This window comes from Sylvia atricapilla, chromosome 4 (genome assembly GCF_009819655.1).
Source record: "Sylvia atricapilla isolate bSylAtr1 chromosome 4, bSylAtr1.pri, whole genome shotgun sequence".
Taxonomy (NCBI): Eukaryota; Metazoa; Chordata; class Aves; order Passeriformes; family Sylviidae; genus Sylvia; species Sylvia atricapilla.
In genome coordinates this window covers 9,006,213-9,022,854 of record NC_089143.1, presented here as the reverse complement: position 1 = coordinate 9,022,854, position 16,642 = coordinate 9,006,213, and the positions used below count along the sequence as shown (strand labels likewise).

General features: G+C 44.1%; 1 protein-coding gene across 1 annotated transcript in view; it reads right to left on the bottom strand.

Moving 5' to 3' along the window:
- BEND4 (BEN domain containing 4) overlaps nucleotides 1-15,177 on the bottom strand; it is a 28,072-nt gene extending 12,895 nt beyond the window's left edge. Inside the window, exons 1-2 of the mRNA XM_066317059.1 lie at nucleotides 14,814-15,177; nucleotides 5,875-6,441 (exon numbers count right to left, since the gene is read on the bottom strand). Coding sequence (XP_066173156.1) covers nucleotides 5,875-6,441; nucleotides 14,814-15,177 — 931 coding nt within the window. The remainder of the gene's footprint in view (nucleotides 1-5,874; nucleotides 6,442-14,813) is intronic.
- Nucleotides 15,178-16,642: the final 1,465 nt, after the last annotated feature.

The following is a 16,642-nucleotide window of genomic DNA, read 5'->3' as shown; positions in this document are numbered from 1 at the left end:
TCCCATTTACTTTAAAAATCTCTCTCAGCTGTGTTTTCCAGGCAAATCATTTAATTTCTATAAATCTGCATCTGAAAGGCCACTGCACTTTTAATTTTCTTTTGCAATAAATTTCTTCCAGAAAAATGAATGCTCCCCTCCCATACACCCCTGGGATGTACACCTCTGCATAAACAACAGATTAAAAGAGATGAAACAAGGCAGCTGTGCATCTCATTTAAGTGCTGCTGCCACATGTTCCTGTGGCTTTTTTTTTTTTTCCTGTGCTCTCTCACTTTCCTTCTACTCATTAGAAGGAGCCTCTTCTTGTGATCCCATTCAGCAGCAAAGTCTTCCTTTTGGAAGGGACATCCTCTGTAAATCCCTCTACTACACATTTCTACTGCTGCTAACTAGCAGGGAAACCAAGAACTCCAAAGTGAGAAGAAAAAGCAATTTGTGTCACGAAAAACCAAATGTTTGCTTGCAAAGGCCAAATCAAAGTTGAGACCTTGGACTTCATCCTTGACAGGCTAAACTGCAGCTCCCCACAAAACTTCCACCAGCTCTGTTTTCCCAACTAGGCTGAGAAAACTATCTCCCAAATTCTTGTGGGTTTGTATCCAGAAAACAGATGAAGCAAGCCCTGGTCTGCTGCAATTACATGTTTCAATAAGTTTTTGTACTCAGGTTGATTTAGCAAAGTAAGCTGTCACCCCAGCAGCAAGCAAAGCTGTGCTGCAAATTCAAAGGAGTTCTTGTGCCAAACACTGGGTGACCATGCTCGAGGCTCTCTCTTCTCACAGTAACTTCACACTTTGAAGCTGAACAGCAGAACAAGGCCACAGATCAGACCAAAACATCCAGAACATCAAGGGAAACCAAAGAAGTGGTTAAATGTGAACATCAAGAAAAAGGACGAAAAAAAGGGACATGAAAAAGTGCTCATCATAACCCTTGATGGCTGCTTTATCTATACTGTGACTGTGGCAGGCTCTTTGGAAACATGAGGCTCTGAAAGTATAAAGGAGACAGGATTTGTAGGGAAAAGTAGTATTTTTTATTAGATCATCCAATAGTCAGGAAGAAGAGTCAAGCTTTGGGCATAAAAGATCTCTTGGAAAAGTTGTCTGACTTTTTCAATTACGATGACATGAACTCTACCTGCAAATCCCACTTTGCTTTGGCTACTTCCAGCCACCATGAATGCAGTCTCTACAGGTGATCAGGATCCAGCATTTAAGGTGGTTTTCCTTCCCCATCCCTCTGCTATTTGCTGGAGTATTTTTTGCTGCTGGGCTATCAAAGTATGAATAATCATTGTATTTATTTATATTGCTTCATTTACTTACTAATTTATACTTTTCCACTACTTTCAGACTGGTTTATCCAAAACCACGCAGCAAAGCTGGGAGCACCAGCAGGCAAACCCTAACTCATGATTACAGGCCTTTGCTCTAATCACCTGGAAACATTTGCTCCCTTTCAGGTAAAAAGGTGTCAGAAGATCACGCTGATAATAATAAGGAACTGGTGAATATCCTCATGGTTAAAATCCATGTCTTGTATGCAGCTCCACAAATATGTCTTTAAATTCACTACTGGGAAAGTATCACAGCCACAGTAATTTCTATACAGAGGAAAGAAGCTAGGAGACACTTTTGTCCTCGTGTGGATGGATTACTTTGTTTTGTTCTTAATGACCTCAAAACCTTAAAGAGCCAATGATAAGTTTGCCGAATTCCTTTCAGGAATTACCTAAACTTTAATTCTTTTTCAAAAGAAGACAAGATAACACACTGAATGAAAATATTTCTCTTCTGTTCAGTTGAATTGAAAACTGAAAATGTTTAGTTAATATTTTAATAGTTAATCTTTTTATAGAATTTTAATATTTTGCCCTTTAAAACACAGCCCAAGCACCGATATATGATTTTTTCCTTCATTTATTCTACAGCTGGAACAATTAAGATTTCACACAAATTTAAGTATTGTTTCAGTAAAATCAAATGGGTTTTTTTTTGAGAAAAAAACATCTACCCATCCAGCAACCAAAATATACAGGTTATTTTACCCATGTAATTGTTTCTCTCCAGTGGTGATCTGCCAAAGAGTGATGCTAGGCTACAGGCAAAAAGATCCTACAGAACTGAAGGGCTCCTACAGCAACAGGGCAGAGTCCTGAAAACTGAAAAATCTTATTTTCTGTGTCCAAAAGCTACAGGAGGATATGTCTTCTGTAATATTTGTTAAGAAAGAAGAAAGTGTCATAGCCTTTACATCTGCTGAGAAAACACTCTTTTTCGTGGTAGTCTCTTTGTGAGCCTTGCTTTGCAAAGCTAGAGGCAGAGATGTATAGCGGCAACTATTTTTAGATTGCCAACTCTCATGGATTTTAAAAGGGCTTTTGCATATGGAAAGTAAAAAAAAGAAATGCAAAGTATTTCAGGAGAGGGATAAAATGATTCATATTATACAGCAGAAGGGAGGGGTTGGTGCTTTTGTATTCTGCTGGTAGAGCTGCTAGTGGGAAGCACAGCGATTGTGGGGAGGGTATGATGCACACTGCCACTGCCCCACAGGTCCCCTGGCAGCCTCATCCAGCAGCTCTGGACCAGCTCCCCAGGGAGGAGAAGAGAAACCACCAAGTAAAACAATCCTGCTTTCAGTGTGGCAACCTTCATGCTCATCTAGCTGCTGCCTTGGCTGCCTCTACACCACACTCACTGCCTTCTCTGGCCCATCGGATGGCCTGTATGAGATGGATGAATGTGCAGGGAAGAAAGTTTATGCTCTGAGATTGCTTTGAGTGATAGATGGTGGCAGACAACACTGACACTCTGCAGAGGGCTTCCTGAGTCCATCCGTTTTGATGGGCAAAAAACCAAAATGGCTCAGAGAACAAGCTCCTGTTTACATACAGAGCTGGGCATTTCAAGTCACAGAAAAATTTCTGCCAGCTTTTTTGGTAGTAGGAGCTCACAGAAGCCAAATGAACTCTAGAGATAAAAATAATTAGACATTGCCTTTAGTTGATTTTTGATTAACTTGCACAGTGGTGGCTATGTAACTGCCTAAGGATCTCTGTCCCACCATGTAGCAAATTGTGAGGGAGCTTCTGTGGCTCTTAACACTTCTGCAAACACATGGGTCACTGCAGATCTATTTGGATATGTCACCAGAAAGAGCAGATGTATCTGATGATGATTTTATGTCATCAGATGAAGTCCTACCTCCTTGCACATTTTTTATGTTTGTCTGCTTCCTTTGATATATTGCTAACAAGTTAAGGAGTTTCATGACTCCTGGGGGGTATAAAAGGACTATGATTATGCATGTTTATCACTTTTAAAGGGAGATGAAGGGTAAGTATGATGACTCAGGTAAATACTTGCTGCTTAACCCAGCATTAACCCTAGCAAAATACGGGCAAAATACAGATTCAAATGACAAAGAACTAAAGAATATGAATATAATTAATTCCAGTCAAAATGGTCTTATGGAAAGACTTGCCAGACTGATTGCCAGACTAACCTGATTGCCATTCTTTGATAAGCACATAGATTCACTTGAAAAAAGCTGGGCTGAACCATACAAGATACCTAGACTCATGAGTGAGTTGATTGCAAAAGTAGCAACACTCAACACCAGCAGACTAGACCATATTTCTATTAGACTAGACCATATATATATTAGGAACCTGTTACTGACATCTCAAATATTTGTCATTGCAGGAATCATCATTAATAGGCATGTTTCTAGAAAGGCCCAACAAGGACTAACAACACCTTCAATACTATTCACCATTTCTAACAAGTATCACAAAGTTAATTCGAACACAATTAGAAAAATTCTGGATGCTATGGAAACTGACAAATCAGCAAACAGTGGGCAACTGGGACAGTCAGAGCAATCTGGAACACTTAGTACATGAACACAGACAAATACAAAGTGTGTGCTTCTAGGAAGAAATGTGCACAGAATGAGAAGCTCAGCTGCACAACCCACCAGGGAAACCATGGGTGCAAGCAAAGAATCTATGCACCTTTGATCAGGCTCACAGGAACATATTGCACACATTTCCAGTGCCCAAATTTTAAAGAAATTAGCAGAAGGGTAGAAAGAAAGAGAGAAGGATTCAAGTAATTTGAGGAGTTTCAAACAGTGCTGTTTGCTTTGTTTATTTAAAATGGAAATGAAGTCAGATTTCAGTTTGTAAGCACCTTCAATCAGAAGAAGTACCAAGACCTATAGAGCACTTCATTTAGTGGAGCAAAGCATAAAAGTCAATGGCTAAAAGCTGATTGCAGGTAGTCAGGCAGTGAACAAGGCACGTTATTTTCACCAGTGTAATTAAGCACTGGAACCAAGAGTCAGGTAAGAGATGCAGCCACTGCTCACCAGAGACAGAAGGACTTCTGAGATACTTCTTGAGTCAAATACAAGTTATGCATTAGTCAAAGTCAAAAAAATTACTGCGTTCAGTACACAGTATGAATGAAAGCTGTCAGTCAGATTACAGACCCTACATTTCTGGTCTTACACACCTGAAGGTAGGACTCAACAAGAGCTGAAGTACACACAATTCCCTTTGTCACACAGTACCAGATGATGTACTAACCACTGCTGAAACCAGTGAGAGTGCATGAGTTACAGTACCTCTATATTTTTGGGAGGGGTGAGGGAGTTGCTCTAAATTTTGGGTTTTCTTTGCACTGAACAATGCTGCTTATGGGATTTGCCAGTATCCCCACGGACCAATGCACAAATGAAAAACATGATGTGATATAAATAATGCATAGTACATCACTGATAGTAGAGGAGAAGATTTATGAAGACTACTGTTTGCATTTTGCTCAGATTTTGCAACTGCCTCTACATGTTGGGGCAGTAGTTGGTTACTGCCTTCTTTCTTTCTGCAGAGCTAGCATCTTTGAAGTGTTTTCTCTCCTTCAGCTCATGCTGTACTATACATGCTTTTCTGCCATTCAAAGATCAGTTCAATTAACTTTTCATGGATCTACCCTAAGCACTTCAAATTCAGGTAAAAAAAGGTGCAGTTCCCGAGTGTTTATACATGTCAAAAAGCATGTTGTATGCTTCTTTCTTTGCTAGATTCCAATTTGGCTTTTGTATTGCTATTTGAGGTGTATTTTTGCCTGTGCTAAAAGGTTAGAAAATACAGGTCCAAGAGACTTTGTTCTTATCCCATACCACACTTCAAGTATCTTGGGTTACCTGAGCAGTGAGAAGTCCTAGGTTTAAAGAGCAAGAGAAGCCTTTTCACAGAAGGGGTTTCTATTTCATTTTTTTTTCTCTCTCAGTGGCTTCTAGGTATTGCTGAACTGGAAAAGTTGTTAGGCTTTTTTTTTAAGATTTTTTTTGAAGATTTATTTGAAGATGAACGGGAGGAGATACAGTAATGCTTCTCACTAAGCTAGGAGCAATTTAAGAGAAACTGTTCGAGGTAAAAGCCAAAATTATTTCAGGTAAAACCATGGATGTAACTTTGAACAGTTTCCTTAAGTAATCAAAAAAAGGAATCCCAAAAGGGAATTAGGTTTATAAGCTGCAATGTCACTTAAGAACAAGACAGATAAAGAGTTATGAAAGCATATGTTTGAAATTACTGTGACAAACCACCTGCTATCTGGAATTTGGGATTACAAGTACATCCCCACCTGAACACACCTTACTAGAGTAGGACTCAATATTCATAGAGATGAGTATCTGTAGGTAATTTTCCACTGGGCACAGGAATTTTGGCTGGAGACAAATTTCAGTGTTTGAGTACTATGATTGCAACCTTTAAAAACAACTAGAACTTGAAATAAACTATTATCCACACTATTTTTATCACCAAATGGCAACATTACATGGCAGGAGATTATTTACCTGGAATGCTCTCCAACTTCCTACGAAGCTCCTCATTTTCTTGTTGCAATGAAATTACCTCCTGCTCTAGCTCTTGACACCGAGGGCAGTAACCTTCTTCCTCTTCCTCCTCTTCCTCCTCTGGAAGTGTAGAAGATGATGGATGACCGTGAGATTCTGATGTTGCTGGAGATGTCCATCCACCTAAAGTGTGTACTGGAGAGGCTGAAAGTGGATCCACATCTGCCAAATGGCTAAAATCATTTATTGATGAGGTGTTCTGAGAAGGGAAGCTCCCAGAAAGCAAATAGTTCTGAAGGGAATCAGTAAAAACTCTCAGAAAGGCTGAGGTTTGTTGTTTCTTTTGCATATACTGCATCTCTATGTCTAAAATGTCTGACGTCTGACTATGGACCATTTTCCCGAGCTGACATGGCTCTTGTCTTTCACTATAATTTGGGTTTTCCTGCTTTATACAAGAAATCATGGACTGGGAGTGATTGTTGTCCAGTAGTTTTCCACCACAATTTAAGAGACTTAGAACCCGGCTGCATTGTTGAGCAAAGGCATCCAGAATCATTCGACTCTCTGCAACAAAAGAAAAGATGAATCACAGAAAACTAATGCAAAAGGTTATGCCAGGCAGTAGCAGCTAGATGAATGTACACAACTGTTTACAGTAGCATGCATTTTATTTCTGAACATATTAAAATGATGGCTTCTGCTTTAATACTTCTGCAACACTGTGATTTAAAACAATCCTGACTCTGTTTCTATTTTGAGAGTGCCCTTGTGCCCTTGCTGTTAATCAGAAATGCACTGTGATGATAGACACTGCTTACTGACATCTTCTTTCAGAGGGATTAAGTCAGGAAAATGGGAAAGAAAATACAAATTGCATTCAATTTGCTACAAGTTCAAGTAAGTTCTGCCCTGAAAGCCTATTTCAAGCTGCTGGAGGGCATTATCTGCACATATTTGTAGGACTTTGCACCATATCTTTGTCCTATGCCCAGTTCCTCTCCAACAAGGCTTTTTTTCTCCTTTTTGTCTTTGATGCACTTGTTTGACATTGGGCACAGGACACTCCACACAAGTGACCCTCAATTTTATGGACTTTGCTTCTATTCCTTTTGCTCTAGGTTCCAGATATGTCCAGGAACTACTGGAATGACAAGCACAAACCCCTCTCCTTAAATCAAGCAAAGGCATCCTACAGATTTGCAGTGTGGCACAGAGGAGAGTGGAGTTCTTCAGGATGCTCTGCATCAACCAGGAAACTCTACACAGGGTTGTGCAGCAGTTTCTGGAGACAGCAGCTCAGCTCTGGAAGTAGGATAGGGATGCCGTGCTGCACCTAGTCAGCTTTGCCTCTCATGACAGGAGGTGTCATGTCTCAGGGAGCAATAGCAGCTACAAGCTAAACCTGCAGAGTAGGATGGCTCATTTCTGCAATGTCTACATGTATAGCTCAAGCTGCTATATACTTCCTGTATAGACCCAGATAGAAAATGACCAAGATATTTATGATACAACCTGTTAGGCTTCCCAGTAAAAATAGTACCTTTAATTTTTTTTTTTTAACTTTATTCAAAGCTAAGTTCCTCTAGGTATCTAAACAGATGTAACCAACATTTTGCATAAGAAAAAAAGGCTGGTGGGTTAAAGCGCTGCCAATTTTGGAGAGCACTTCTCAGGCAGGCTTGACTTTTAGGAAGTGACAAACGCATTTACTTTTGAAAAGGCAACTTGCTACAGATACATGAGACTAAGCACCCCAGACCTTCATCTACTGTAACTTCATCAGTAGCCTCATCACACATAATACATAAAGAACAGAAATGTTCAGAATTCAGGCCTTTAGGAGGTAGCACTTTTCACAGCACTTCTTCAAGATCCAGAAGATACACTGTCAGGTGGAAAATCTACTTTACACTGAGGTCAGTACAGCTGGCTTGAAGAATATTTGAAACAACACTAATTTGCATTTGTACCATCCTCCAGATCTCTGCAAAGAGGGCAGGGCTGAAGCAGCATACAAATACTTTCAGTCTCGAATGCAGCCAAGGAAACTTCCCTGGCACAAAACACAAGGATGTAATCTCCTGAGAACTGAACTGAAAAAACAGGAACCCAAGGTGGGCAGAGGAAGCCCAAGCCCAGTGCTGGGTTATGAGCTGCCTGGGGCCATGCAAGGATTGCCCAGGGACTCCATGGGAAAGACTGGAGTGGCCCTAAGACCCCTTCAAGCATCCTTGCCCATCAACCTCCTGTGATTATGAGCATATCACACTCCTGCAGACGAGTTCAGACTAACGAGGGCAGATTTCTCCAACACATCTTTGACCCAAAGCATTGTGCAATGCTCTCTGTCCACACTACAAACTGCAAAGGGCAGAAATGCACTGTGCCCCCCTTGCAGGTGGGTGCTGATCAGGTGCCAGGTGCTCTGGAGTCCATTACCCACTGCCTCTCCTTCTCTTTTTCTACACTAACCTGAGGCCAGCTGTCTTTAACCCTTACAATCACTGCAACTGCAAAACAACACAGCAGATGTAATATGAATTAAAAGAAGAGAATCCCAGACATGGCAGCTTTCCAGCTGAAACCTGATAAACCAAAAGGAAATCAGGAAATTCAAGCATCACTAACAACCCCAAGATGTGCTTTCTTTGCCTTATTTCTTTCCACATTTCCCCTTTAAAATTATTACAGGATGATATTGACTGTAACTTTGCAATCCTACTACAGAATGGTTTTTTCATTCATTTTAATCCTATAATCTGATTCCAGACCTGAAGTCATCTATACTGTTTGTATTTTAATCATTATTGTCCCTGTTCACAAAACAGTTACGTATTCTTTGCATATCCTCGTTGCATGGGGACAAGATATGAATGAAACAACTGAAAAAAGATTAGACTATTATAAGAGATGTTACTCTAATATTATGGTTTATTCTAAAACCTGCAAAAAGTAACCTGACATTCAAATTGCTAGTTTTGAAAAATACCAAAATACACATTAACATCAGTAAAGATTAAATTAATTATTAGTTTTGTTTTAAAATTCAGTGCATTAGGCACATTCACTGGGATAATGGTTTAAAATTTAACTGAAATTTTATACAGAAATTACATTATTGATTTAATCTTCAGTATCAGATCTACTACAAAGACAGAGTAGCAGCAATTATTGGGTTTTTTCTTTAACTTCAACCCATATTTAAATACATAAAAGTGAGCCATGACAAAGCAGGGCTCATTTGAAAGGCTAACCCAGAGATGCACAAATGCTTCTTTCCTGGGTACTGCTGGAGAGCAATAGTGAGGGATGCTCTCAGCACACATTCTGGAAATCTCTGTCTCTGTACTGAAGTAGGTTTGCTTGGAAGAGACCTCTCCACCAGTAATGGTGCACACACCCACAGTCTGAACAACCCTAAATGAGAATGATAACTACAGTTATTTCTTACGATGGAGAAAAAAATAAAAACAAATGTTGCCCATTTAGCATATATTGTAGAAATTGGGATTTCAGCTTTTACAGACTGACTATAATTAGAAATGCAAGCACTGTGCAATGTCTAATCACTTAAGAAATGACAAAAAGTTGTTTTTATGTGATTACTACTGAATAAATACGAATCTATGTTTCTTAATTGATTTAATATAATGTATGTATTTTCTATGAAAGTAGGATTCTATTGACATCACTGCACTGGACTAAAACAGTATAAGCAGTTTATTAAAGTCTTATTGTGATATTCCTTTTCCTTATTACCTTGCTCACCAACCATGTAATTCTAATGTCTCAGACCCCAGAGTCTTAATCTTACAGAACTTCTATTGACTTTACTAGACGTTTGCCTGGAGGTGGACTTGCTGGATAAGACCCATAAAAGTGCTAAGAGAACAGGATTAAATTGCTAAAAACATAAGTATTCCTAACCAGATTGTTTGAGACTACAAGCAACCAGAAGATACTATCATATGGCAAATCAGTACTAACTCCCAGACACAGCATTCATCTTTACATCTTTTTCTCACTGATGCCGGACTAGGGACTGTTCTTGGCAATTCAACTGCTGGACTGAAAACGGGTTAGTATGAGCAAACATCTGAAACTGAATCTGATAACTTAGACTAACGCAGAAGGAAAGATGTCTGGAAAATTTGGCAGGTATAGCTTCAGCTTTTCCCCCACCTATGGATCTTTTCAATACTTCGATCAGACAGCTTTATTAATAAGCATTGTGTCGGGTCTCAGGGGCTCCGGATTCAGGTTGTGGGTTTTCCATAGTTTCCTTTGTATTTTTGGGCAGCTGGTTTAAGAAGTCATCTTTGTAAGTATTGAGTGGGTCTGAATACCACACTCCTCTGCAGGGAATGTATTCATTGGTATTTAATTTTCAGCAAGATTGTGACGTTCAGGTTCCTTAGCAATTTCAATCATCTCACTCTTCACCTTGCAGTGACTCAGCCCTCTCACCCGATTATTTATATTCCTTGATCTGTTTATTATATTTTTATTAACTGAGATCCTGGGGCAGCAGCCTTGTACCCCTGAAACTGGCCTTTATCCAAGCATAGAGACTTCATCACTACATTTTTAGATATGACCACTGCTGTAAATATCTGTGTTTAGGTCACAAAATTGAGAGCATTTGACACCTCCTGTGACTATGCAATGAGCATTTTGCATGAAGATCATTGACACAGTCCAGTGGATTAAAACTACAAGTGTCTGGCCATTTCAGTACTCATCTGAGAGATCTACTTGCAGATGAGGATTTGCAATTTCTCAGGTAAGGTAAGGTCAAAACACTGATCTTCACCTTCACTGTTCACAGAACAAACTGTTTTTCTGTCTGGGCATAACAGAGCTTTATTAACTGGTCATTTTAAATATGCCATGTTTTTGGCACTGCTAACAGGTGTTACCAGCTCTGGTCTTCTTCCTCTGCTTTCCATGAAAGCCCACCCTAAATCTGAAGCTGCACTGTAAGGTCTACATCATGCTTTCCTAAGGTAAAGGACTTTCTTTGGTGGATTATGGTGCTGTTCAATGCAAATACTACCAGAGATACATGGTGTTCTCATACCAGGAAAATAATCTGGATAGATTAATAAAGAATTGATGTTTTACAGAAAAAAATGGGTAACTGCTGGTGCTTTGAATAAATCCATCTGCGTGGCTCACAGCAGCAACAGCAGCCAGAATAACCTCTAGAGGAGACAGAAGGATTGTGTTGCAGTGCAGCTTCACATTTCTCATTGTACGATGACATTTCTCATACAGGATCTTTCCCCGCATGATGGGATCTCAAGCTAGGGTTTTCTTCACCAAGGCACTGGGTGGAGAATTCCTGCTTTTCCTCCTTCCCCTAACCCCTCTTCCTGCAGTTCTGCTGGAGTCTGGAGGAGAGAGTGGTCTCCTAGAGTGCAGCTGAGGGAAAACCTGCTTACTCTTGGGAAGAGTTCTAGGCATTAGAAAAAGCTGCAAAAATACAGAAGCATCTTTATTCATGACTGTGTTTGAGGTACCCACTTTCAAAAGCAAACTTGGAGCTGTGAATCCCAAGAGGCCAGAAATGTCATACCCAAATTTTAAGAATCAACTGCATTAAGTGTTTAAATTGCTGGCACAGAGTTAGGCACCCCAGGAGTGGCGTTTTACCAGCTATTTGCTCACTGTTGCCTGCATAACTGACAAGGTATCAGCAAAAAGAGGGGGATCTCTGAAAATGAACTTAGGAAGTGGGTGTCCCTACAAAACTGCCCTGCAGCACTCCACCCCTTTATTCAAGTAAGCCCCTGTCAAGTGCTGAGGATGAACTAAGTAGGAAAATTGTACACATCATGGATGGTGACTGCCTTGTGGAGAATGCACATGCACCTGGACACCTATTAAGGGGATAATCTGTCCCTCCCTACAACACCCATCACTTGAGATGAACCTCTGACTGAGAGGTGTTCTGGGACTGTTCCCCTTTGCTGCTGTGGGGAGCCCAGAGACCCCACAGGTGCTGGCCAGAGTACAGGGGGACTGTGCATGGAGAACATGCAAGTGCCCTCACTGTCCAGGGGCAAAACCCCAACTCTGCTTCCCCAGAGGCAGCCTGTGCTATAAAATTGGCTCACACATTAGTTAAGAGAACTTCAGGCCCTGGATAATGGGATTTCTTCACATACAAACAGCACAGGGGTCCCAACTAGCTTCCTGCTCATCTTAGGGGTGCTATACCTCCCAAGAACAAGATGCATGGTGTTATTCCATCAACAAGTAGGAAGGATGGGCACATAGCTCAGCAAAGCATCTCTGCCTCTGGGATTAAGATACCCAGGAGATCTAAACCTTGCCTGTTGCTTTACAGAATCACAGAATGTTTTGGGTTGGAAGGCACCCTAAAGTTCATCTAGTTCCAAACCCCTTGCTGTGGGCAGAGATATCTTCCACTAGACCAGGTTACTCAAAGATCCATCCAACCTGGCCTAAAAACACTGCCACATGGGCCATCCACAGCTTCTCTGGGCAACCTGTTCCAGTGCCCCATCAGCCTCACAGTAAATTTTTTTTTCTGCACATCTAACCTAAATTTCCCATCTTTCAGTTTGAACCCATTGGTCATTGCCCTGTCACATCAGCTCCTCTTGAAGTGTTCCTCTACAGCTCCCTTGTGAGCCCTCCTAAGATACTGCAAGGCTGCTATGAGGTCTCCACGCAGCCTTCTCTTATCCAGGCTGAACAGCCCCCACTTTCTCCGCCTGTCTTCATAGGGAGGTGCTCCAGTCTCCTTAACAACTTCATGGGCCAGCTCTGGGAACAACTCTCAGCCTCTGGTAACAACTTGTGCAAAATACCACTTGTACACATGGTAGCAAGTTTCTGGTTTGTTTTCTCCTGTTCTGTTTCTCTTGGAACTTAAACCTGAGCAAAGGTTAAGTTGGGACCCCAATAGGAACCTAAAGTAAGGCCTGAATATGAAGTTGAAGGGACAGGGACTTCAAAGAACTTTGGTGTATGATTGGCAGTTCCTTCGCTATCTCTTCAGCACAGAACTAAATCAAAGACCAGCTCTGAAGCCTGCTCTAGTGCCTGGTTAACACAATGTACTCAGGAAAAAGAAAGTCCAAACTTCTGCTCATCAAAGCCCAGAGGGCTTTGCTGTGAATATGGCCTCATATATCATCTACCAGACAGCTGAATGTTTTCCATGGCGTCATCTGCTTCTGTAAAGAAACGTAGGTGTCACATTTATCATCGGTGTTTTGATTGTGGGCCACAAAGAATACTTAAATACCACCATTTCGGCATTTCATATAAGAAGAAATTTCATGAAGAAATATGACGACCTGCCACAGATCACAGAACTATGCCCCAGAGATCTGAATTCTCTGGCTAATCTATGCAAGTATTAAACTTTTTTGGTAAAGTACTTGAATTATTTGTAACAAGACATGCTAAATTCATCCAGTACAAGGCTGCTTCTAAGCAAAAATGGGCCTTAAACCATAGCCATATATCCTATTAACTAGCATATCTCCCTGTTTAGTAAGGAAATGTCATCACATTTGTTACAAAGGCAAACAGCAACATACCAAAACAGGATCCAATTTTTCTAAATAAATAAATCAATGATGTGTCAAAAATTAACAGATGAGTTAATATACCCGATGTTATCAAAACCAGATGGTGCTTCATAATATTCATCCTGTTCAGTCAAACCCTGAATATATTCTGGACCATCAGTATATAAAATAGGATGCTGCTATTTGTGATGGCAAACAAAAGCAATCATGCCTGCCAAGCACATACTATAACAGGCAGCATTTCAGCTCTGCTAGACAGAAAGTAATTAGAATGCTTTTAATGTCCAAAAGAATGATGCTGATAGGCTGCCACAGATGTGTAGATTTATGAATATTTATATGGTGGTTTATAGCTGACACTTTTATCAGTTGAAGAAGATAAAATATCTGCCTGACTCAAAAGCTTGACAGTCAGGTTAATAAAATCTCATTAAAGAGAATGACCTATGCAATTATATAGGATTTATTGTAATTCATTTTTGATTGTACTCTGCTTAAAGATGCAATTTCCCATTTCCTGGTGCCAAATTTAGGTTGCATATCAAGATCTACGTGGTTTTTAACTCCAAGCCATCACTAGAGGAAAGATACGCGTTCAGCATCTCGGTATCTTACACCTTTAAAGAAAAAAAAAAAAAAAAAGAAAAACATAAAAAATAATTTGATCTCCTGTTTGTCACCGCATCTTACGAAAACGGTGCAGGCAAGCAGCCGATCTATTTTCTTTCCGTTAAAATCACCACCTCTCTATCAGCAGCCTCTCCATCACCAGCAGCTCCTCCGGTACCCGGCCGCAGCGTGCCGCCCTCCCCGGCGGAGCGGAGCGGGGCTGAGCGGAGCGGCCGGCCCGGGGCTCCCCCCGCCCGCCGCCGGCAGCAGCGACAGCTCCCTCCTCCCGTGTCTCCCGCAGGTGCGCCCCGGCCGGCGGCCGCCTGCCCCGCCAAGTCCTGCGCGGCTGCGGGCACAGCCCCTGCCCGGCACAGCCCCCGCCCGGCACAGCCCCTGCCCGGCACAGCCCCTGCCCGGCACAGCCCCTGCCCACAGCCCCCGCCCGGCACAGCCCCCGCCCGGCACAGCCCCCGCCCGGCACAGCCCCTGCCCACAGCCCCTGCCCGGCACAGCCCCTGCCCACCGCCCCGCGGCCACACCGGCCCCGCCCGCCGCGGCAACTTCGGCGGTGCCCGAGCACCGGACAGACGCGGCCGCCCCGTCCCCGCCCGCCCCAGCCCCGAGCGGCGGCACCCCGCGGCCGCCCCGGAGAGGGGAGCGAGTGTCGGCGGGGGGAGCCCGCAGCCCCCATCCCGCTCCCGCCCGCCGCAAAGTGCCCCGCGAAGTTGCGCGGAGGAGAGAGAGAGGAGTTGCGGGTACCTGCGCTCAGCTCCGCGCCGCCGCCGCCCGCCACCGCCGGGCAGGGGCCGTAGCGGCCCGAGGAGCTGGGGGCCGGCGGCGGCGGGCGGGGGTGGCCCTGGGCAGCGCCGGGGGCAGCGCCGGGCCGGGCGGGCCCGTTGGGGAAGGCGCCGTGGGGCGCGTAGGGCAGCGGCTCGGCGGCGTGAGGGAAGGGCTGCCCCGCTCCGCGCCCGCGGGGCACCTCCACCATGGTGGGTCTCTCATAGCGCTTGGCCAGCGCCGCCCGCTTCCCGGGGAAGGTCTTCAGGACGCTGTAGGGACCCCGCTGCTTGTAGATTTTGGGGGTGCTGGGCCCCTCCTCCGCCGGCTGCATCTCCTCCTCCATCCTCCGCCGCCTCCCGCGGCGCGGCGCGGCCCCGCTCCGGGGCTGTGTCTGCCGCCGCCGCGGCTCGTCTCTGTGGCACGGCGGAGCCCCGGCGCGGCGGGGCGCCGGCCTGATTGACAGGCGGCCGCGCCAATGCCTGGAGGGAGACGGGCGGCGACCGCCGAGTGTTTGGGGTAATCTCTGCTAATGGCAGCGGGGCGCGGAGGCGGGCGCTGCCGGGCCGCCGCCGCCCCCGGCACCCCCGGCGGGGGCAGGTGAGCTCCGGGCGGGGACGGGCGGCCGCGGGGCGCTGCCGCCTCAGCGCGGCCCCGCTCCGCCCGAGGGGCCCGCGGGCACCGAGACCGCCCCGCCGCGCCGAGCCGCGGCCGCCGACAAAACTTTGTGTCCCCTCGGCCGGGCGCGGAGCCCCGCCGGCCAGCCCTGCCTCCTCCTCTCCCTCCCCTCCTCTCCCGCACGGAGCCAGCCGCCGGCCCGCCTCCCCGCTTATTAGGGGCGAAATAAATAATGCCATAAATAAAAGTATTTGGGAGTCCAGGACCTGTCAGAGTTGATTAGGGCACAGAGGACATTTTCTTTCTCATTATGCGAAAGCGTTTCATGGCGAAATAAAAGAGGTTTCGCCGTAACTCATGCATGTCAGATTTCCAGGAATCCGGGAGATTAATCGCATTTAACATTATTCGTCCCCCGCCCGGCTTTTTGCAAAGTGCTGAAATGCGGCGGGCGCGTAGGGCACAGGCTGGTCCCGAGTCCCCCGCGCTTGTTCCCCCTGTCGCCTGCCCCGGCCCTTTCAGGGACAGTTAAGAAATAATGAAGCGATGGTGAAAGACAAGAGGAGAATGAGATGCCATCGAGAGACGTTTCTGAGAAATGGTGGAGATCTGGGTGAGATGGGAGACAGCTGAAGCCGAATGATATGTTGAAGAAAAATAAACGATAACAAACTGCTCGCTTGCTCTCTCCATTCTTTTCTGAATGCAATTTTATATTTTGCATTACCATTTCACTTCTTCTGTCCCACTTCTTGCCTGCTTCCGTTGCTATAATTTATCAGGATTACAATAAACCCTCTGGCTTGTGGAAGTAAAATTGCAGAACACCTTAGCTCTATTTAAGGGGTGGCAGTGGGAAATCATTCCCTTGTCATCACGTTGAGTTTTGGTCACTTATTGTGGCCATCGCTCTTCCATTTCAGTTTTTTTTTTTATTTAGTCAGTCGAGCTCACTGGTAATGAGATGCAACCCTACTCTGCTGATGTTAACTAACTCCTGCAATCTTCAGCCTATCTACTGCAGGAAAGTGGAGTTAAGTTCTACAAACCAGGCATTCTTTTCATGCAGGGAGCACCAGGAGCTGGGCTGGTTTTGGTTTTGATTCTTTTGACAAGTAGAATAAATCGATTCCTTGTAGCAGCCAAAAGCATCTAAGTAAAGGCTAGTGTAATAGAAATTGCTGTTTTACCTA